Below are 21,675 nucleotides of genomic sequence, written 5' to 3'. Positions count from 1 at the left end.
CTACCCTTGAGCGGGAGGTGTCACGCGTCGGTGCTTACAGATTATTTATAAGGGGCTGGTATGTGTGTGTGTGTGGAGGTGGTGATGCCGGCCACGTGTGGACAGTCCACAGTGGGCGGTGAAGGGAGCAGACTGGCGTTTGCCTGGCGTTTTTCTACGTGTTGTACTGGCGGACCATCATGCCTTTTGCAGATTTTTGTGTGTATGCGTGCGTGAAGCGAACATGGTGAAAGGGAGGCGCGCATTCTGTCGCGATCCTTCTGATGGGTTTTTGAATTGAAAAACACTTTTATACTGTTATATCCTCGTTTCATTTCGCCTTCTCTTCCTTGTGATCTTACATTCTGCTCCGTATCATGATGCAAGGAAAAGGGAGCATTTATAACATATCAATCGTCCAGAGCGCGTTCCATCGCGTCGAAAATGTCAATGTTCCTTGGAAATCGCGGGAGAAAGCTCTGCCTGTCTGAAGAACCACGCCGCACCTAGTCGCGCATTCGAACATGGGGGATACTTAGCGAGCCTGTTACTATTTATAATACGTGCCATCGTCGCGGTCAGCATTCAATGAAAATCCGCGACGATGTCTACTGTGTTCCATGACGTTCATGATGTTGTCCTCGCCCAAGAGATCTGATGCGGTACATCGATGAGTGACGTGGATTAAGATTATAGCCATGAAGTCGCTCCGAAAGCCAACTAATTAGCTGACAATAACAATACCTAGGGATGGATGAGTAATGAAGTCATGAACGGGAGAAAGAGAAATACCTAGGTACCCACCTAGGTAGGTAGAGAGAGAGGGAGAGAGACGCGCCGAGGACCAGGGTAAAACACGATTGGGGAAAAACTTCCCGATTGCTGGATTGGGCTGATGGGTTGGTTGTTAGCGCGGCGGCTGGTAAAATTGACTTGGGCAGGCAGAGAAGCCTTATGATGAAAGCCAAAGTCATCAGGGCGGGCTACCTATCGTCATGCTGGAGTCGAGGGCGTTGTTGCGATGGCGTCTCTGAATGGACGCACGCATGCCACCGTACAGCCTGTCAATCGTATGTAAGAATGACCTTGGTTCGGCTATGGATCGTATTATATTCTGCCTTGCTCTATCTTCGCCGTTCACATTGTTTGGGAACTCTCGTGGACTCATCGTGGTGTATTGATTTCCTTTTGTCCGCCCATGCGGATGATTAAGTCCTCGTGCGGCATATTCGACCGATCACGTATTTATTCTGGCCAATCTGGTAAACAAATCGAACATGCCGCATACCAACTGTTTGTACTGTAGGTAATTGTACTGTAGGTAGTGAAAGCGACACTCATAAGCAGCGTGTGAACGTGACGATCATGTGATCGACCGTTGGACGATGGGCTTCTCCTCTCTGAAGCCCTCCACGCGTCTCGCCGCGATGAGGTAAACACGATGATCCTCCTAGAGGCGATCATTCAGCTGATCCATCCATCCATCCATGCACACACACACACACACACCATAATAATCAAATAACCATTAGATGGTACCTGACTTGCCCTGTTTCGTATTCATGTTATTCCTGCTGGGGCACTTTCATCCCTCGGGCGCTCCGTCAGCAATATCTGTTGTTTACATTATCCTTGTATGGAATCTTCCCGAGTGATGAGGAGAGGAATGATGATGCATTCCGTCTCCAAATCTGAACCCGCTGTAGGACATGGTGCGTGCTGCGGATCTTCGTTTCATTTCGCCTATGACTCTTAATGATGATGGTCATCTTACTGTACTCTGTCATGCGTGAACACTTCGGCGGTAATGAAGAAGACACGCAAGCGATTGTGCATCCCCATATTGTACGAGACTGGACTCTTTTCCATCGGAGAAGATTCAGCCCATTTCGCGCCTGCCTTTTGAGGTGATTCTCCCCGGGCGCATGTGCACAGGGTTTCATGATTTGCAGGATAGTCCTGCATCCCTTGTGCACAGTGAGTGTCAGTGTCATTACAGTTGGCAAAGTGGTATCAATCAAACACGACGAATAGATCTCCCAGTCCGTGAACCCAGTTCCTTTCTACCGTAGTGGTCTCCGATCAAGACGATAGAAAAGCAAAATCCCGTGAACATATGAAGACGTCAGCCAGCATCTCGGCGTTTATTAATATTGCGACCGGCGGATTAGAGTTCAGATGTCAACCGCTGTCAACCTTGAAAGTGAGGAAAAAGCTCCCGGGCTGCTGGACACGTTCGTCCGCTGCGTCAGTGCCAAGAGGAGGTAGAAGTTGGCACGGCATTCAATCCCAGAGCGCCGGCGTTTGTCTGGGTGTGAGGTGTGTACTGTATGTATTATGTATGTGTGAGGTGTGTGTTGTGTGTGTTGGCCCTACTGTACTGGACACCACAGTGATCGCTCACTCACCCACTCCGGCTCTCTTCCCTCTGATGTACGTAGTGGATGGACATCACTCACTTTCATCATATCCCAGACTGCACTACTTCTGCTGCATAGGTACACACACCACCACCACCACCACCACTACTGCTGGCCTGCACTAACAACTCACGCTACTCACCTACCGTATACAGCACTTACTGTGCCTGTTTCTCTGCCGGCCTGTCTGCCTGCCTGCTTTCTCTCCCGACGACACGCCAACACCGCTCCACACCGCCCTTCCTCCCTCTCCACCACCACCACCACCACCGTCGTCGTCACCCTGGCGTCCGCAATCCCTCAATCGGACAATGACGATCAGCTTCATCGGCTGCCGTCTCACGCCAGCTCACTCAGCGTGAGAAAGTCTTCCGACATCCATGCCGCTCAGCATTCCACCTGGCTCATGGTCCACGCCATAGATGGTCGCCCGACGGGCGGCACAGTCGTCGCCGACGCTGGTCATGCAACTGCGTCATACTCACAATCCCCACAGAATGGCGAGATCAATAACAAGGGTCGTCGTTCCAGCGACCTGCAACGACTATCCTCCGAGCAGCAAGCGCTGTCTGCTGCGACACAATTACCGGGCGGATGGCCACAAACCCCGGGCGCAAATGGCACACACAACAGCACTGTCCGGGAAGGACTAGGAGGAAAGGACGGGAGCATTTTGACAATCCCGAATGGCAGTCACAGCAGCGACCGAACACCTAGCGCAAAGGCTGCTTCATTGAGTGCTCGGTCGAAGAAGAGTTCTGGCACGATGAATGGCTCGGAAAACGGCATGAGCAATGAACACAGATCATCAGAGGCCAATAGAGATGCCAACAGCCGGTCTGCTGTATCGCCCGACGGTTATTTTGGCTCATATCCGGCCAACACTAAGCCGTCAACTCCCAGATCTCCGATGAGCAGACCCGTCGCATTTCCCACTGTCGACACTACGCCCAACCAATCCGCACGCACCTCGGCGTATGGTACGGTCCCGACAACACCGGTCGCCGCTCTGTCGCCGGTCAAGGAGAGCTCGCCAGCTCCGTCAGGACCCGTTGCAGAAGACATGTTGAAACCACCTCCGCAAAAACCACACCACCACCGAGCCTCATCACCTCCCGCCTTCACTCCCAATGGATCCAGCTCACCTTCTATTCTGCCCATGTCGCGGCCTGACCGCTTAGTACACCGGCATACTCTCGAAGTGCCCAAGGTCATCACCCGTACGTCCAAGGATGGACAGGATCCCACGAGCGATAGCGCAGTTCATGCATCGGGCCGCTTCTCCCCCAACACACCAACAAAACGGAGAGGCTCTCTCCAGCTTGTGCGAAAACAGACGAAGTCTGTGGCTTCAGATATGCCGCTTGATGAGTTCGCCCAGGACGAAGACGCTGCACGCTGGGCAGAGATCATCAAAGCCAAGCGCGCCAAAAAACAACGGGAAGACATCGATGACGAACGTGTCGTGGTGGGAACCAAGGTCGACGAACATCATGTCAATTATGTCACCGCGTATAACATGCTCACAGGTATCCGCTTCTGTGTTAGCCGATGTAATGCCAAACTGGATCGAGCCCTCGAGCCGAGCGACTTCGCGGCCAAGCATAAATTCAGTTTCGATATCGCCGGGAACGAGCTCACGCCCAGCGCCAAATACGATTTCAAATTCAAGGACTACGCTCCTTGGGTATTTCGACATATGCGAGCTGCATTTCAGATTGATCCTGCCGACTATCTCATGTCCCTGACAGCTAAGTACATTCTTTCGGAGTTGGGATCGCCTGGCAAGAGTGGATCATTCTTTTACTTCTCCCGTGATTACAAATATATCATCAAGACCATTCATCACGGCGAGCACAAATTTCTGCGCAAAATTTTGGTGGACTACTACAATCACGTTCAGGATAACCCCAATACGCTACTCTCACAATTCTACGGCCTTCACCGGGTCAAGATCCCATATGGCCGGAAAATCCATTTCGTCGTCATGAACAACCTCTTCCCGCCGCATCGTGATATTCATCGCACCTTTGATCTCAAAGGAAGCACAATCGGACGGGATTTCAAAGAAGAAGATCTCGAAAAGAATCCGCGAGCGACGCTCAAGGATCTGAATTGGTTGCGAAGAAATCTACACCTCGAATTCGGTCCGACCAAGAAGGCAGCGTTTGTGGAACAAATGCAAAAGGACGTCGCATTGCTCCAGCGCCTCAAGATCATGGATTACTCTCTCCTCGTCGGATTCCACGACCTTGAGCGTGGTAACGAGGAAAATCTTCGTGACAAAACTCTGCAGGTTTTCCAACCGGGCGGCGCTTCCAAACAAGACGATTCTGCAGGCGCTGGTACAGTCATGGCGCCTGGTCCGGGCAGTCTGGCGCGCACTCCCAGCAAAATGGAAAACGCCAAGCGTGCCCGGGAGTTACGAGATCTGGTGCAAAAACAGAGACCCATTCCAATGGATCAGGCAATCGACAAGATGCCGGAAGCGGCTGGGCGTGATGGTTTCTTTTTCTATGCTGATGATGGTGGCTTCCGAGCGACGCACGAGGACGACCGGCCAGGCGAGGAGATCTACTACTTGGGTATTATCGACTGCTTGACAAGGGTGAGTAATGATGTGTTCCTCTACCATGACGGGGATCCCTTGGAAATTTGTTCAAATGCTAATGATTCATTGACAGTACACGCTCCTCAAACGTGCCGAACACTTCTACAAAGGTCTTGGTGGCCACGAATCACAAATTTCCCCCATTCCTCCAGAACGTTACGGCGATCGATTCATTCGCTTCATCTCGGGCATCACCATGTCCCGTGAGCACGCCGCTCTCGTCGCCGAAAAGGAACGTCTCACTACAAACGCTGCAGGCGTTGCTATCCCTGCTGGTAGCATCGATGGGATCATCGAGGACCCACATCTTTCCGCCACCACTAGCCGCAATCCCAGTGGCACCGCCGAAGTCCTCCATAAAGCCGAAGCCATGGCCGAGAAGAGCAAGAAGACCCACGGCCCCGAATCCGACCTCCCCGACCGCCTCATGACCACCATCTCACCCCCTTCCTCCGCCACCGACAACAACGACGGCATCGTCGCTCCCACCACCCTCCCCGTCATCGGCGAAGCTGCCGAATCCGCCTCCAACGCCTCCCCCCGTGTCACTCCCGTCCCGAGCCGCGCCTCCCTTGTCGAGCCCGAAACCACCACATCTGGGACCTCAAATCACGAGGACAGCCGCACCGCCCGTTCATCTACTCCTCCTCATTACATTATCGGCGGCCGCGCCCCGCCGACCCCGCCCAAAGACCCTCACCATATCCCTAATAGCCGGCCCTCGTCGTCGGCCCGCAGCAGCGCCGAGTTGAATCTGGATAAGCGGTTACCGCTCTTACCTGGCCCGGCCGTGGCGATGGACCGTCCTCTGGAGTAGAGTTTCGAGTGGACGATGTGATAGTCATCGGCTCCCCTTGATGTGGCCTTGTTTCTCTTTATTATTGAATAATTTCCCCCCTGGGTTTGCGCACGCGCGTGTGTGTCTGTGGAAGCCTGTCTGGCGAAGAGACGAATTTTCTTTGTATAATCACCTCCCTCCCTCGCTCCATCATTCATCCTCACTGGATGTGTGCGCGCGTCTCCCTTCTTCCTCTTTTTGCTTTAATTTCTGCGCTGCGTGGGTGGGAAACGATAAGACTGGGGGGGGGGGGGTTTCCGGGAAAAAAGATTGTTTGCTTGCTGCTGGGTGTATCGTATCGTATTATTTGGCAGGGAGGGACGTAAGATGGAATCTGAAGCTTCTACTTCCCAATTTCTCTTCCTTTTCATAAGCAGCCGCTGATCATTGTCATCTCTCTCTCTCTCATCGTCAATGCGTCAATCTCGTCCCCGTTATACTTCGATCTTTGTTCCTCTCCGTAGGCGACGACGGCGCCGGCGGCTGTGGCGGAATTTATCTTATCTTGGCGAAGAGGGAGGAAGAGAGAGAGACCCGAAGACTTTTCATACATGTACAAATTCCTTGCCTGCTCTGTACCGTTTCTTTTGTGCGATCCCCTCTCGGATCTCCCACCCTCCTGCTCAACTCTGCCTGCTTCTATTACTTGCCTGGATGGACGGTCCTCCGCTGCTGTTACTATCCCCTCTCTCTACTCGCTTTGATGTTCCGAAACGATGTAGAGATGGATCGAGAGGAGCAACCGTCACGGGAAAGCAAGTAGGGAGATTGTGGAGAAAACAATTTGATACATCTAGTATGACAGAAACAGACCCCCAGCAAAGAAATTTCGGGAATGTGAAGAACTCGCAATTCTCGGAACTATTTTTTTCGCGTTCAAGAGCGGGCAGAAAAACAAGGTCCATTTCCTCCTCCTTGCCATGGAAAAAATCAGTGTCGCTGAAGTTGCCCTCGTAAAAATCATTTTCTGTTCTGCGGACATGGCCCACATTGGTTTCAAATTCCAGCGGGCTTGCTTCGTTGTGGAGGTCAAACCAAACCGTCTCCTCAAGTCTTATCTCGAAAAAGCCCTCCTACACGGACTACGGCCTCCAGCATCGCCAAGGATTCCAACGCCCAGACGCAGAAGGTCAAGCTCACCGCGGCATGGTCGAATTCGAATTCTTACTCGACTCGCCCAGCCTCTGGTAAAGCATATAAAGCGCCATCTGGTTGCACTCGGCCGTTCCCGTGATCATGACGAGACGCTCATTGTTATTGTCCTGCGGCTCGTTGATCTTGATGACGCTGCCGCTAAGCTGGCGGATTTCGTTGATTTTGGCGCCGCCCTTGCCGATGATGGCTCCGACCATGTCGTTGGGGATGAAGATCTGCTGGGTGATGGGCTGGCCGGGCATGCCCTGCATCGGCGGTTGCTGAGGCGCGCCGGCGTGGTTGGGTTGTGGGACGCCGGGGTGTTGACCGCCGTAGGGCTGGGGTTGTTGCGGACCACTGGGACCGACGTAGGGAGCGCGAGGGGAGCCGGCATTGTAGTGGGGTTGCGGTTGAGGTTGGTGTGGTGGTTGTTGGCCGTGGGCGTAAGGAGCGCCGTAAGGGCCGACGGGCGGGCGCTGAGCTGGGTTTGGTGGCGGGCCTCCTCGGCGGTAGTTGTCGGCGTGGCCCATTTGGCCCCCGACGTGTTGGGGGACGTATGGGACGATCTGCATGCCTCCAGGCACGACACTTTGAGGTCCACCATGGCGGCTGGCATAATTGGATGCAGCTGGTCCCCCAAATCGCTCGGTCAGCTGCTCTACAAGTGTGCTTCCGATGTAGTAGGTGGCAATGTGCACTGCATCGGCAACGCCGAGTACTACAAGGGAGCGTTCCGTTGAGAGAGGTAGAGTGGATTCAGAAGCGTTCAATCGGGCCCCCGATTGCTCTTGAATTTCTCGGATACGGACACCAGACTTTCCAATGATGGAGCCGATGAGTATGTGTGGAATGAGAAGGCGGAGAGGGTAAGTCTTGGATTTTTCTGTTGACGGGGTGTCGAGAGGCTCTTGGTTGAGCGTGCGAATAATCAGACCGAATGCCTTGGCGACTGCATCAACGGGACCGCTGACAGTAAGAATGCGTTCCACTGCACCACGAGAATACTCGCTGACGGTCAATTTAGCACCGGCCAGGGCACGAATCTGCGAGACATTCTCACCGCCTTTACCAATGACGGTGGCGGCCTCGGCGCTGGAGATGATGGCGCGCACATGGAGCCAGCTTGACTCATCCTGCTGTGCGTATGATTTTGAACCTTGATTGCGAGAGTCTGGTTGGCCGCTGCTAGTCACGGCGGCTGGAAGACTGTGACCTCCTGTGGTGGAGCCGATGGCTGCGCCATTTGCAGAAGCATCGGCAATGGCATCGGCGGCCGCTGCGTCATCGGCTTTGGTTTCTACACCATTACTTGCTGAAGCAGGCTTTGCATCAGCGCCTTCCTCAGCTTTGGCAGCGTCGTCAGATAGTGCGGCCTCGAGGGCGTCCACAGCGTCAGCGGCGCCATCCTCTTTGAGGACCTTGTCAAGGGCAGGTCGTTTGGCATCCGGCTGGTCTGTTGGTCCCGAAGGTGACGAAGGCTCCTCGAAGGGTCGCTTTGAAGTGGCGGTCGGAGTTTCTTGCGGTGTCTCGGCCATGATGCCAATGTGTGCTCGAATTCTGAAGTGGAGCCCGGAGATACTTTATCCTGAATGGGCCCTTATATGGAATAGCCGATGACAGTACAACAGATGTGGAATACGATTTGCACTGGTCGACTCAATATTTGATTTCCTAATCTTTCTGTGCTTGAAATAGCTACACGGTATGTGGTGTTGCGTTTTTGAAGTGGAAGCGGGCTGTGCTTGTGCTGGTACGTATATCGAGCGTGTGGGCGGAAGAGGCTGGAGCTTGCAATGCTGAGCTCGTAGGAGAATGGTGATGAAGAGCGATTGATGATGGATTCAGTTCTGAAGGAACTGTGGTGCTGGAATGCTCGGGATCGTGAATGAGATCTTTCGGTTGAAGGCGGCAAGAACAAGCCGAGGAGGATTGAGATTGTGTGGGTGTGTATTGCGGAAATGAGGAAGATGAGCTGAATACGCGTTCAACAAGGTGGTTCGTAGAGGAGTTGCAGTAATGAACTGCGAGGAGTGGTGCACGTCGGTGAGGCAGAGAGGCGTGAGGAGAACAATTCTGAAGTATGAAAACGCCGGGAAGGAGCAATGGGGCCCAAGAGACCTTCTCTCCCAATCGTCTATTGCCTGGATGCCGTACTTTACCCTCACACGGCTCTTGCTGCGATGAAGCCTTGGTTTTGAGTTTGTGATGATAACTTCTCCCACGTCGCTGGTGATATGATAGTCCTCGCGCTGAAGAAATTGGCGAGATGTGCGGAAATTGTTGCGCAAGAAGCCAACTTACACAGCTTTGTGGCAGACAAAGAAAGCTGGAATGCGGTTGAGATTCGAAAGTCTTGGCGGGTTGGGCGGTGGTGCCAGTCACGTGAAGCAGATTTTCCAATCGCGATGGAGCACAACATCCAACAACGGCGGGAATAAATTGAAATATTATGACAGAGCCAACGAAGTGATTCTACCGTGAAACATAACCAAAGCATATCACACATTTGACGAACATGCCATGCTGCGGCATCAGCATTGAAATTGATGGTGGAAAGCTTATTAGCACTGGAACATAACAACAAACAGTCGATCAGGGTCATTGAGGTCGCATTTTCTACATTAGCCACAGCGTGAGGCAATCGAAATTCAACGATGCTTCCTGGAAGCTGTCACGAGACCCTTTCACCTCATCGATCCGTCAAGGCGGAATAACCCAGAACATGTTGATAAGCCTTGCAGGCAAATTCTGTGCTCGTGCAAGTCGCTGTCCCATTTTCGTTGGCTTTATTTCATCTCATAGCATCGTTCATTCGTCGCCTCCGTCTCCGCCGCCTGGCGGACCAGTCCTTCCCATTTGCCGAGCCTTGAGCATTTCATCACACAGCAACAAGTTGGACGCGATTCCTGTTGAGCTTGCAATACTGTTGCGGAGGACACGGAAGCTGTCGAAGATGCCCTGTTGGACAGGATCCATAGGCTCACCTGACTTGAGATCGAGACCGGCAACGTTGCCGTCATCGTATTCGTCCTGAAGCGTAGCGACTGTGAAAGGTCATAGTTAGCAAAGATACCTTGTTCGAGTTGTATATGTGAGTAGACCTACTGCAGTCCTGGACATCATGTCCGCTGTTCGCCGCCAACGTCTTAGGAATGATCAACAGAGCATCAGCGAAGGCTGAGACACCCCATTTGGCTTTACCCTTGACTTGCTTGGTGAAATCGTCCGACGTCAAACGTCTTGCACATGCTACCTGGAAGGCACCGCCACCAGGTACAACACTTCCATCAACGATCATGTTGTACACCGACCGTAGACCATCGCGCACGGCGTCTTTGATCTGTGCAATGGTGTGACCATTAGGTCCCTTGATGAGGATGGTGACGGACTTCGGGTCCTTCACGTCCTCAATGAAAGTGTACTTCTCCTCGCCCAATTGATGTTCATACACCTTGCCGGCCCAGCCGAGCACATCCGGTGTGAGATCATCGACACTGTTTTGTGAGACACCGCCGCAGATGAGCTGAAGACGCTCCATGTTTCTTCGCTTGGCTCTCCGCAGGGCGAAAATTCCGTTCTTGACCAGAACGTCAAGAGAAAGAGGGTCGATACCCTTTTGGTTGATGATAACAAAGCCCTTCTTGGGGTCTGTCCCGCAAACCTCCTTCTTGAGCTCAACAATCTTTCGCAGCTTGTCATCGACGAACCTTCGCTCGCTCTCGACCAATTTTTCGCGTTGCTCTGCGCTGTTGTAGTAGAATCCACTATTGATCTCGCTCTTCTCGTACTCCAAGCTGACATTCAGCGTTAGGATGAAGGCATTGGAAACCTCCTTGGGCATATCCGGATGTCTCGCACCGTGGTCCAAAGCAAGACCTCGAATGAGCTGTGTATCTGCCGCGGAACGGTGCTGCATTGTCATGATCTCAATCATATGAAGATCAGGCTTGGCCGGAGCCTGGTAGATGGCCAGCACAGCATCGACGATGCTTGGCGTGAGTTGAGTGGCAAGGGTGGAGTTGATCTTGGTGGCTAGTGATGTGCGGGCGACTGACAGCAGGAGTTCTCGGTCGACTTCTCGCTCCAACTTGAACTCGTCTAGAAATCGAAGCGATTCATTCTTCGCGAGTTCGTAGCCGTCTGTGATGACTCGAGGGTGAAGACCTTCGCTAATGTATCGATCTGCTTGCTTCAGAAGCTCGCCTACCATCAAGACAACACTTGTAGTTCCATCACCCGTGATCTCATCTTGTGCTGTTGCTGCTCTAGCAATCATGACCGCAGTTGGATTTTGTATTTGCATCTCTTTCAACAGCACACTGCCGTCCTTTGTGAGCTTGATACCTCCGGCGCCATCCACCAGCATCTTCAAGGTGCCGGTCGGGCCCAAATTTGATTTCAACACATCTTGTAGACCTTCTCCTGCGGAAATGTTCACACGCAAAGCTTCGCCGCGGCGCCGTGACTCGGCCTTGGGGTTGAGAAGCTGTGCTGCGGACATGATTACCGCTCAGAATTTAGTAGGAAACTGCTCAGTTTGGCGGCAGTCAAGTAAAGGTGTGAGTGTTGCAGGTTACGATGTCGGATTTACACTTCGAAGGCGGTCGCGTGGCTGTCCATTACCTACCCACCAGAGGCTCGTCAAAAATTCCAGGCACGGACCATGGTGGAACATTTCAACTCTGAGCGACAGCGCTCCAGCTCGGGCTTGAACGAAAGCAAGGGTCCAGAGACTGCATTCTAACAACGTTCCTTTGAAGTTCAATATTGACCTCCGCTAGTATTGAATCCTTGATTTTCACATCAAGATTCCTCATTGCGGTCAACGACTGTACAACGCGATTACCTACCAGTATCAATACACTTCCGCGTCAGTGAGATGCATCAAGCTATTGCCATATCTTGCTGCTTGCTAAATGCTCATCCACGATCAAATATGCAAGTCATGGGATCATTCATTTGAGCCCAAGTGCTGTCAAGCACGTCTGAGAAGCTTTCCACTTGGGCAATCGTTGGAGCATCCCTAGGCCACCGCCAGTGAAATGAGCATGGATCATTGGAGCAATACTGAGATCTTGCTTAATTCTGCCTGCATCTGCCTGCAATCCCTGTCAGCTTTCACTCTGTTGGTCTAAATCATGAAACATGACCAGATGCGCGTAAACCTGTGTAGTAAGTAGCATGCCTACGTGAGTTCCGAAAGAGTTCCGAGAAGGCTTCAAGGCTCCAAGGTTTAGATGATGCAAGTTCGCGAATGTTACGCGTCTCGATTCAAAGGTCATCACTTTTGGCGACCTTCGTTGGGTTTCACCTTGCTTCTTTCATCAACACGTCTGTCGCACACTTGGCTTCCTCTTCCTCTTACTCCTCATCATTCTCGTCAAGCTCAATCGTTTTGTTGAACACTCTCGGCGTCACACTTCAGGGCATCGGCTTACGTCAACACTCGGATCCTCATGACTCTTGGAGACCCTCAACAGGACAAACGCAGTTGGTATGATGAGGCAAGAGAGATGAAAATTTACAAGACACGCATTGATATAACAAAAGCACAGTCGAAGCCATGAGTCTCATTGAGTCCGATTCGGATGGTGTGCCGCAAGAGATCGTTACGCAGGACGTGCTCAGATATCAAGAGGCCGCTCAAAGGGCCGAAGCTCGACGCGACGAGGACGATGACGATTTTGAGGCAGGCGGAAAGTCTCGAAAGAGACAACGCTCTGAGGCAGCAAAGCCTCAAAGCCCCAAAAGAAGTCGTCCTGTCAAACGAACATCGCACAAGCCCTCAATCTCAGCGGACCAACTATCGATGACATCGCCAGCGTTGCATGCGCTCGATGACATGCTCACCCAGGCGACGATGCCTCTACACGATGACAGTCCTCGTGACTCCACAAGACAAGGCTCGACGTATAGCACACCTCTTTTCTTGCCCCTCGATTCAGAATCGCCCGAAAATCAACGCGTGTCTGGTGCAGGCAAGAACTCGATTGCACCCAGGCTCCTCCAAATATTTCAGACTCGTGCTACATCTCCGAAGAAAGCATCCGTACCACCATCGTCACGTGCAGCTACCACAAAGCCTCGACGTCAACTCAGACCTCGGCCCTCTCCGATCAGAGAAAATACCCCATCGCCAACAATACGATCAATCGAAGCTACAGATGATGATCAACGCCAGACAATCACTAGCAAGAAGTTGCCATCGCCGCCTCCAGCATCACTCATCTTTCCGGCCAATAACACTGCCGCCAATTTACAAGCACCGGAACTTTTCAGGTTGATCTCCGACTTCGGTACCCTGGGCGTACAAAAGCTAGACGCAGCACAAGCCTGCAAAGCAAAGGAGAAAGAGATCAGCGACCTACTCGCAGCCCATCAGAAGGAGCTTAACGAGCTGTCAGCAAACTTGCAGAGGCTTGAAAATGAGCATGGTGTAGTCTTGGCAAAATTGCAGGACAATGGCATTAAAATAGACGGTCTCCAAAAGCCATGAAGCGTCGTCCATGACACTTCTTAGGCCGGGCCACGTTCTATTAATTGGCGCAACTTGTACCGGGTCATCAAAGACTGCAATTCGCATGCTCTATGATGAAAGAAGTCGTGATCGACGAATCTCAACAGGAGATGTGATGATTGAATCAATTTCAGGAAACGAGACTTGTTTTCAAATTTTACTCCAAGTGCTTATACTTGGACAATGTCGCAGTCGGTCAGCGGTGTGACTGTGACCCGTGGCGGCAGAGGCGTGACTCCAATTGGTTGAATTTCATGAGTAATGTTGATGAACGAAGTGTACGTAACAGCGTATCTGCATGCACCCGTTATAGTTGTATTGTATAGTATCCTTGACAATGCATGAACTGACGCATGGAGTATGTGATTGTTTCCCCCGACAGACAGCGGCATCCAAGTGTTTATACATAGCCCAATTATAACCAAATCGATCTGAGAAGTCAGAAAGCCACCTGGAAGGAAGGACAATTGTAGGGTTACACATCTATAGGGATCTCGAAGGATCGCATGCAGGCCCTGTCATCGCAGCTCAAAAACGGTGCAGGTGGTTGCAACCAGACAGCTGTTTGAGACTCGCTGTCACCACTGCAGACATGGTTTTGAGGCAGGCAGCATGACGATATGTAAAGTATACATTCCCTTCGCTCGTCGATATTTGCTGGCGCTGTCGTGTTGGTAGGACATGGACAGGGTCTCGGCAACGGGCCTTATTACGTACAGTCTGTCTGTGCCTTCAACCTGCCAACATATGATATTTCCGGTAGCGTGCATGGGCAATGTACAGTAATGTAGACCTGGAGATTACAGCACGGCCTTACCATTTGTCCCTTGACATAATTAGGTGAAAAGAATAGGAGCAAAGCGAGCAAGAATCATCCATGTTTACAGTACGACTGTATGCGTCGCAATCCAATCGTTGTTCAGTACTGTATTTTGGCCGTCAACAAATGCTGTGCTCGCGTCGCACAGTTCCAACTTGTGTAGTATACGATCATTCCGTTGTTGCGTGGTCTTTGCCTCTCAACAAGCAACTCCTGCTGCTGTGCACACGGACCTTCAGATCAACATCGAAAGCTGCTGCAGTGAGACAGTCTCATCTTCGCATTGCCGGCTTACGACTTCCAAGCAACGGATGACAAGGTGATGAGACACACAGAGAGAAAGCTAGACGAGAGCGTGAACCGGTGGGTGAATTACCAACGGCGGCTTCGGGGAGCACAACGCGTGGCGGCAATCACGGGCCGGGGCACAACCCGACCACTCTTCCACTACACCTCCTTGTTCCTGGTCCTTCTCCTGCTTCTCACTGCTCATCATCTCGTCCTTCCTTCGTCCAAGGGGCCTTCAGTACTTTACTGTAAGCGACACACACAGTGTCATGTCCTGGACGCTCCCCGCCGCCCGGTCCACTCTTGACCCAAAATAAACCGGCATCCGGATGTAGCAGGTGTCGTCTTTTTCCCTTTTTGTGCCCACTTACACTTGGCACTGCTCTGCACCACACGCGCGCCTTTCCTCTTCTCTTTGATCCGGTAAAACAGCAAATATGGTGCGCTACCACCATCGCACGGATGCGGGTGGTGCGAGGTACATGATGCACACGGTATTCGCCAATTCCCGCCCACTCCGTCGGTGCAACCCGTGAGACAAATCGCAATGCCCAGACGTTCCTTGATTGACCATGATGAGGGAAAAGAAACGGGTGAAAGGATCGAGAACGGCTCAGAGAACCAGTATCGAACTAGCACGGACATCCTCTGGGGTGGGGAAGGATCACTGCTGATGATGGTGACGAAGCGGAAGATCAGTCCGGGAACATGCTCGTTCGATCAACGGTTGGTTATCGTCGACGCTCTTGTTGGCGGGAACGTCTTTTCTTTCAGGTACCACGGTTTCACTTACATCCCAATTCTCTCACTCCCTCTGTTTTCGTTTCTCCCACGATCCATGGATGATCGCTACTCTTGTTTTTCCTCCGATGCTTCTTCGTTTAATCGCGATCCCTCCGAACAGTACAACCGTTCCCATCTCCTAATCTCCGTCAGCTCATGGCATGATCCATTCCCAAACAAAGAAGAAAGACCGAAAGAGTCTCAGGTGCTTGTCGATGAGAAATGACTGAGGACCATCCCCGCAACGTTGTCAGATAACCGACCCGACAAACACAGCCTGCACACATCCCACCTTGTAGCATAACATTCCTATTTGTCGTCGGCAATCTGGCATAGACGCGGCATCTCTCTCCCTTGAGGCGCACAGTGCCTGTTGAACAACACAGCTTGGTCGTCTTGTCTCTCACCTCTAGAAATGGCGGCAATGCGCGACGAAGACAAGTTTTACTCAATCGCCAGCTCCCCAGATGAATCTGAAGAATGGATCACCGACCCGGATGACGATGCCGACAGTGCGAGCATGCTGGGACCGCCTCAGCATCCCATGCCATCGATGCAAGCTGCTTTTGAGGAAACGATTCGCGATCACGAAGTAGCAAAGGCGGCGGCGGCGGCGGCGGCGGCAGCAGCAGCAGCAGCAGCAGCAGCAGCAGGAGGCCTCAACACCGATGCCAACAGTCCTAGTGACAGAGCCTTGAACGACACATCCCCAGAACACGAACCTTCAGACGGACTGGCAAGTCGTCACGGAAATGCCAATACCCACATTTCTTCAGGCTCTGATGGCCCAAGTGTAGGCCAGCATCACCCTCTCCTCAAACTTGTCGCCCAGATAATTTTTGGTCTCCACCTTCTCTGTCATCGCCGAGCACTGAGTTCTGCCGAGGTCATTCGCATCCTCCAAAGCCACGTCTCATCCATCGATGCCTTCCTGGAACAGACGGACAAAGACCTGGACCTTGCGAATGAAAAGGCGCGGCAGCGCGTTCCGCACATGCAACGAGATTTCACCAAGCTGAGTCTGAAAGCGATCCTGAAGTATGACACCGACCGGACGGAAAAGGAACTGCAGGAGTGGGAGATCGAGGTCAGGGAAATTGTTCGCACAACGACTACTTTCAAAGATACCATGGTCCGCACTTTCGAGGTCTGCGAAGACGCCCTCATGGAGCTGCGAGATTACATCGATCGCGTAATGTCGGGTAAGGAATCAAAATGGCCTCCTGATCCTGTCGAGCCGAGCGATGTCACCAAGACCCCAAAGACTAAGCCTGAAGACGAAGAGGAAGAAGATCGCATTACTCCGGAGGAGATTGTCGACGTCTTCAAAGCGATGCGCGGTAACGAGCAAGGTTGGTTGAGAGTCTCGCAGGAAATGACCGGAAAGCTTGTCCCACTGGAGTACCATATTGAGCAATTAGTCGCATGGTCGAACACAGTCTCCGACCAGCGAAGTAGCGGCGCATATGAGAGCGACGAATTCATCGAAGGCGAAGCACGCAGCCGTAGTGAGGGAGACGAGTACATGGCGGAGAGAAAATTGAAGAAGCATTATCGCTCGCCATCCGCCCCATTCACGTCCACGAATCGCCATGCTTCAATCTCTGCCCGTTTCAGCGTACAGCCTATCCAACAAGATGATGACACTATGTCCGTACGGCGTCAGCATCGACGGAACAACACTTCGATGGGCATTCCTCGACTCGATAAGCCACTGCCACGACAGCCTTCAAATGTCAGCAACAACTCCAAGAGGAACAGGCACAAGACATTGTCCAAACCGATCCTAGAACCAGCCCATCCAATCCCATTCGACATCCGCTTTGAGCAACCGCGAGAAGAAGCCCCTTTCCCACCAGACATTGCCATCCGAAAGCGTGGAATACAAGAATCGACCCAGAAAAGCACCGGCAGCTCGTCTCAAAGAACAGCAAGCCTTGAGGATAAGGAAGGCGCGGCCCCATCCCCGATCTTCGCGCCCGCTGAGGTCAAGGAAAACAAATCCTTCCTCGCCCGGAACATGTCCCGACTCAGTGGGCAGTATCGCCGCACGCAGAGCTTCTCCTTAGGCCGCCAACAGCCTCGCGAGGCGCGAATCGCAGCCGTGAACACGACTTATGATCTTGCAGCCTTCCTGCGAGATTCTGGACCTGCTCCAATTTGGGGCAGTTTCACTCGTGCGCGAGGAGCGACGAGGATGGAGAACACTGTCGAAGATGCCTCCGGAAGCGAGTCAAACGAGGCTGGATGCGCCAATGGCATCGTGGACAACCAGGGAGAATTCTCCGAGATTCCGATCGGCATTTCACTGCCCTCGCCAGGTATCATGAAAAGCTTCAGTAACGGACTCGGGTTCGGTTCGAGACCCAGTACATCTGCAGGGATTATGACTGGCAAGAGGCTTTTCAAAAAGGCTCGCCCCGAGACTGCAATTCCAGAAGCGAACAATGTGCTCACTGCACAATCAACAGGTCCTGCATACCCTGTCGTGGGCGGCGACGAAAAGTCTTACGGCGATGTCGCCAGCGGGCAAGATCAACAGGACGAGGGAGCACATCCGCCAGATATTTCATTTGGCATCTCTCGCGATCAAAACAACCGCTTGAATCGGGAGAATGTGCCACGTAATATCGTGACATCAGGCTCGCAGTCAGCTTCCGAGGCATCATCTTCGCAGCTACCATACCGGCAAAATTCCTTCGTGCAGCCAGCACAACAAGCAGAAATTTCGCCCATCACTCCTGAAGAAAACTCCGTCTGGATGACTATGTCGGCGACGATGAGTGGCAGGAGAAGCCTACATGTCGTCTCACCGGCACCACCCTCTCCGATCGATTCCAGTGTGCCTGAGCTCCAATCTCCCAGGATTTCATACGCTGGTGTGTCCGGTCGGGAAAACGGCGCTTTGTATCTATGCAATGGCGCCGATGGAGGACGGGGCGGCCAAGAGAGCACCAGCAGTCTGAGCAGTGGAGACAGTGATAACAGCAGCGTCTTCAACGATCGTCTCAACATGACCCACCACATGGTAGGCATCACACCTGACAAGGATCATTTGAAATGTCGTGGCATGCCGCCCACTGTCAGCCACCGCGCCGATGCTTCTACTTCTAACCTGCCGCCCACGGACTTTGAAACTTTGAGTGGCGAAGCTTGTCCGACCATCAATATCGGTCTTCTACCCTCGCCTTTCTCATCTGATTCTTACAACTCACCCGATTCACTCTATGGCCATGGCCACTTTCAGCGTCCTCCCACTGCTGCCGCAATTCCCTCGAACATGACAAAGGCTGAGACTGAAGTCTCTCGTCCCGTATCGCGCAGCGCCAAGGATCTCCGCTCCATGCCCGTGGTAAACAGTACGATTACCACAATCATCACCGGCGGCGCTCATCGGCACAAGACCAACACCAACGGTAACAACACCAAGAAATTGATTCGCAAAAGTGCCATCTCCCCACCTATGGCCATCAAACCTGCCTCGGCCTGTTTTCCCGTCTCGCAATCATCTGGCGACGTGGATGGCCACATCAACAACCCCACGATGAACAGCATCCCTCAACAAGCCAGCTCGTCCGCATCCTCCATACTCTACCCGTTCTCACCATCCACGCGAGCGTTCACCTTCCAACCCCCCACCGACAACGGCCGAAACCTCTCCGTCTCCTCCTCAGCAAGCCGTCCTGGCACCGCGCCCTCCGCACGCGTCTTCCAGACCGCTACAACACCAATTTCGGCACCCGTCCAACCCCTCTCCTCTCCACAAAACCAGGCAGCACACCGTCTCCCCCTCCAACCTCTCCCAGAATATCTCTTCGCCCGCAGCAATGTGATTGAAAACCACGAAGCCGAGCTTAAAAAGAAGAAGAAAGAACTCTCGTCCACCAAGAAGAGGAATCGCATGACACTTACTGGTTTGGGAAATCTCATCAAATGGACGGGAAGAAGTAGCGCTGGAAGCGCGGAGAACGATGGATCGGATAGAGAGGAGATGGGTCGTGAGAATTTGACCCGGAAGTTCCTCGCGCCGGGTGTGATTGGGAATGGAAGGAGGGCGTCTGGGGCGTAGACCAAGAGTTGGAGACCTTTCTGAGCTTTTGAAAAACCTCGAGCACACTGGTATGATTTTGAGATTTTTCTGTCTTCTCAGATGTTGTTTGCGCTTTTGTACTTATTGTAACGATGACGATGGTATGGGGAATAGGCGGGAGTTTACAGGGACTGGCGAGAAGTTTTGTTTGCTTTCGGCTCGCAGCAGGAGTGTGCGATATTGTTGCTTGTATACTGGAGATATCAAGACCTCTTTCGATTCTTATCTGTGTTGAGACTACGAATACTGCGTGTACAGCAGATCATATGTTCCATGGCGAGATATCCGCGAGGGCTTGAAAGACGAGATGATCGGCATGTTCTTCTTTGCTTCGAGTCATGATGTATCCAGAACGCCTTTTCGGGATTCAGGGGACCATCTTCCTGGTGTGATGATGTGTATGCCTAAGAACAGGCTCTTTGGAGTAGTGGAGTGAATCTTCAAGAAAAATGTGAAAGGGATACATGAGACTCGCTCTTTGGCAATCAATCTTTGCACAGTGTCTAGAGTGGTGTTGTAGTATCCTGAATGATCGTAAACTTAGTACTGTACAAATACAATTCATCTGTCCCATCTGACTTTGACACAAATAATGTACATGCTCTTTTGTGTGCCCTTTCTGAATTTCCCAGTGTACAGTACATGATTTCATTATATTACAAACGCTGTCCCATTCGAGACGTTCTTGGCTTCGCTTATTTTCACACCAAGGTGTCAACTATGTGCAGGTCGTTCCTGTTCTGTGATAGTCTTCTCGTCAAGTCGGGGCCTGAGGAGATCTGGAAGATCGCCCGGCGATCATGATTGGGATGAAGTGGACTCAAGGTGCGCCCGTGTGTCTGTCGACGAGGTGGCCGGCATTGCGACACTGGCCCGAGTATGCCCTCAAGAGAGATGAGTCGCACTACTCAGGGATGAGCGATAGTGTCTTATGTCTTGCAGTTTGCATGGGTGGATCAGCGGCCCGATGACCACATCGACCTAGGAGCTTTCTTGTAGTCTGTTGATCCAAACTTGATAGGATTATGCCGGATTTGCTTTTCAATCATATCCCTCTCTTGATTCCTTTCCAGAGTCCCGCCTTCAAATCTCGCTGATGCTGCGTCGTTCGGTGTTTTGTGCTGATCGGTTTACTTCTGGTCTACATTGATGGCTCCCTCAGCTGCGAGCTTCTTCATTGTCGCATCGCGCTGGTGTTCCATAACACGGCGCTTCTTGAAATATGTGACCTATCATTAAAAGAGGGCATCTGTTAGCTCCAATGTCCTTCTTGTCGTGTATTGCCATTGACCCGCATATCTCAGAACTCACCCAACTACCCGCACAATCCCTCTCGAATGTTCTTAGTTCCTCACCACACGCCTTCCGACTCTTGGCGTCTTCCTTGACGCTGTCGATGATTCCATGGCTGTCGAGACATCGAAAGAAAGCATCCCGACCTTCCCAGCAAGCTGCGCGGGCATCTCGATCGGGAGCGATGAAGCCGCCGTCACTCGATGGTGTTGGCGATTGGACTGCCGAAGGTTTTGTGCTTGAGAAGAAACCCATGACGAGCGTTCAATTTCGCTAGAGAGTTGATCTGTGATGAGAGGACGTCGTTAGGTATGTGATGTTCAATAGTCATGGATTTCCGCGATGGCTACTGTTCAATTGATCTCCGCATTAAAAGATTCGCGAATGATGATGATGATGCCGACAGTCGATTACCTAAGATTTCGATGAGCCCCGAGGGATCGCCTCAGGCCATGCATGGAAATACATATGTCATCATGATCGAAAGGGCCCGTCCCATGCCGACGGCCCGCGATGCACGGCGCAAAAGTCTCTTTCCGTATGAGCGGAGGAATCCCCGCAGGCTTTTTGCCGGTACCCGACCGTAACCTTTCCGCCAGTGTACGCTCAACAGATTTGCCCCCGTCGCAATTTGTTCCTGCTGTCGTGTCGTGTCGTCCTGTTCGTCTGGTCTGCTCTTTATTCCACTTCTTGCATAACCGACGCGTTCCGATTCCCTCACCCACGAGACGGGCGACTCCATCTCTCTTTCTGGGAAAAAACGTGCGGCTCAAGTCAGATTGCCGTCACGCTTTATTTCCTGTACCATTTGCTTGTACACTATCTGCGCCAAGTTGGCGGTGGTGCTTCCAGACAGGCAGGCTTTGCTTTGCGCCCGAGACTGTCCACCACTGGCCGCTACC

At 52.2% G+C, this 21,675-nt stretch overlaps 9 protein-coding genes across 9 annotated transcripts; 5 read left to right on the top strand and 4 right to left on the bottom strand.

The window, feature by feature from the left end:
- Window positions 1–450: 450 nt before the first annotated feature.
- Window positions 451–1,088, bottom strand: K489DRAFT_144847 (uncharacterized protein). Its single transcript, XM_033599170.1, has 2 exons — window positions 772–1,088; window positions 451–723 (listed from the first exon to the last, which is right to left on the bottom strand). Exons 1-2 carry the CDS (start codon window positions 951–953, stop codon window positions 588–590), a joined length of 318 nt encoding a protein of 105 aa, XP_033461949.1. The 5' UTR covers window positions 954–1,088; the 3' UTR covers window positions 451–587.
- Window positions 1,089–2,157: 1,069 nt separating this feature from the next.
- K489DRAFT_399186 (SAICAR synthase-like protein) lies at window positions 2,158–6,101 on the top strand (the record flags this gene model as incomplete). The annotated part of the gene is made up of 4 exons (XM_033606953.1): window positions 2,158–2,243; window positions 2,373–2,416; window positions 2,555–5,007; window positions 5,084–6,101. The coding sequence occupies 4 exons, from the start codon at window positions 2,158–2,160 to the stop codon at window positions 5,825–5,827; spliced, it is 3,327 nt and encodes a 1,108-aa protein (XP_033461948.1). The 3' UTR covers window positions 5,828–6,101.
- On the top strand, window positions 6,045–6,943 carry K489DRAFT_144676 (uncharacterized protein). The gene has a single exon (XM_033599168.1). The coding sequence runs from the start codon at window positions 6,263–6,265 to the stop codon at window positions 6,803–6,805; it is 543 nt and encodes a 180-aa protein (XP_033461947.1). The 5' UTR covers window positions 6,045–6,262; the 3' UTR covers window positions 6,806–6,943.
- A 41-nt stretch (window positions 6,944–6,984) lies between these two features.
- K489DRAFT_368139 (uncharacterized protein) lies at window positions 6,985–8,517 on the bottom strand (the record flags this gene model as incomplete). Its single annotated transcript, XM_033602928.1, has 1 exon — window positions 6,985–8,517. The coding sequence occupies one exon, from the start codon at window positions 8,515–8,517 to the stop codon at window positions 6,985–6,987; it is 1,533 nt and encodes a 510-aa protein (XP_033461946.1).
- A 973-nt stretch (window positions 8,518–9,490) lies between these two features.
- Window positions 9,491–11,588, bottom strand: K489DRAFT_333303 (t-complex protein 1 subunit zeta). Its single transcript, XM_033602170.1, has 2 exons — window positions 10,088–11,588; window positions 9,491–10,026 (listed from the first exon to the last, which is right to left on the bottom strand). The coding sequence occupies exons 1-2, from the start codon at window positions 11,481–11,483 to the stop codon at window positions 9,791–9,793; spliced, it is 1,632 nt and encodes a 543-aa protein (XP_033461945.1). The 5' UTR covers window positions 11,484–11,588; the 3' UTR covers window positions 9,491–9,790.
- Window positions 11,589–12,192: 604 nt separating this feature from the next.
- On the top strand, window positions 12,193–13,615 carry K489DRAFT_144629 (uncharacterized protein). The gene is made up of 2 exons (XM_033599167.1): window positions 12,193–12,476; window positions 12,533–13,615. Exons 1-2 carry the CDS (start codon window positions 12,439–12,441, stop codon window positions 13,476–13,478), a joined length of 984 nt encoding a protein of 327 aa, XP_033461944.1. The 5' UTR covers window positions 12,193–12,438; the 3' UTR covers window positions 13,479–13,615.
- A 1,419-nt stretch (window positions 13,616–15,034) lies between these two features.
- Window positions 15,035–15,710, top strand: K489DRAFT_144596 (uncharacterized protein). Its single transcript, XM_033599164.1, has one exon. The coding sequence runs from the start codon at window positions 15,155–15,157 to the stop codon at window positions 15,614–15,616; it is 462 nt and encodes a 153-aa protein (XP_033461943.1). The 5' UTR covers window positions 15,035–15,154; the 3' UTR covers window positions 15,617–15,710.
- K489DRAFT_144608 (uncharacterized protein) lies at window positions 15,380–19,653 on the top strand. Its single transcript, XM_033599166.1, has 2 exons — window positions 15,380–15,381; window positions 15,544–19,653. Exon 2 carries the CDS (start codon window positions 15,806–15,808, stop codon window positions 19,457–19,459), a length of 3,654 nt encoding a protein of 1,217 aa, XP_033461942.1. The 5' UTR covers window positions 15,380–15,381; window positions 15,544–15,805; the 3' UTR covers window positions 19,460–19,653.
- Window positions 19,654–20,610: 957 nt separating this feature from the next.
- On the bottom strand, window positions 20,611–21,028 carry K489DRAFT_314616 (uncharacterized protein; the record flags this gene model as incomplete). Its single annotated transcript, XM_033601025.1, has 2 exons — window positions 20,611–20,709; window positions 20,792–21,028. 2 exons carry the CDS (start codon window positions 21,026–21,028, stop codon window positions 20,611–20,613), a joined length of 336 nt encoding a protein of 111 aa, XP_033461941.1.
- Window positions 21,029–21,675: the final 647 nt, after the last annotated feature.

Source organism: Dissoconium aciculare, assembly GCF_010015565.1.
Source record: "Dissoconium aciculare CBS 342.82 unplaced genomic scaffold K489scaffold_3, whole genome shotgun sequence".
Classification (NCBI taxonomy): Eukaryota; Fungi; Ascomycota; class Dothideomycetes; order Mycosphaerellales; family Dissoconiaceae; genus Dissoconium; species Dissoconium aciculare.
Note: the sequence above shows the minus strand (reverse complement) of the source record. Positions and strands in the feature narration are given on the sequence as shown.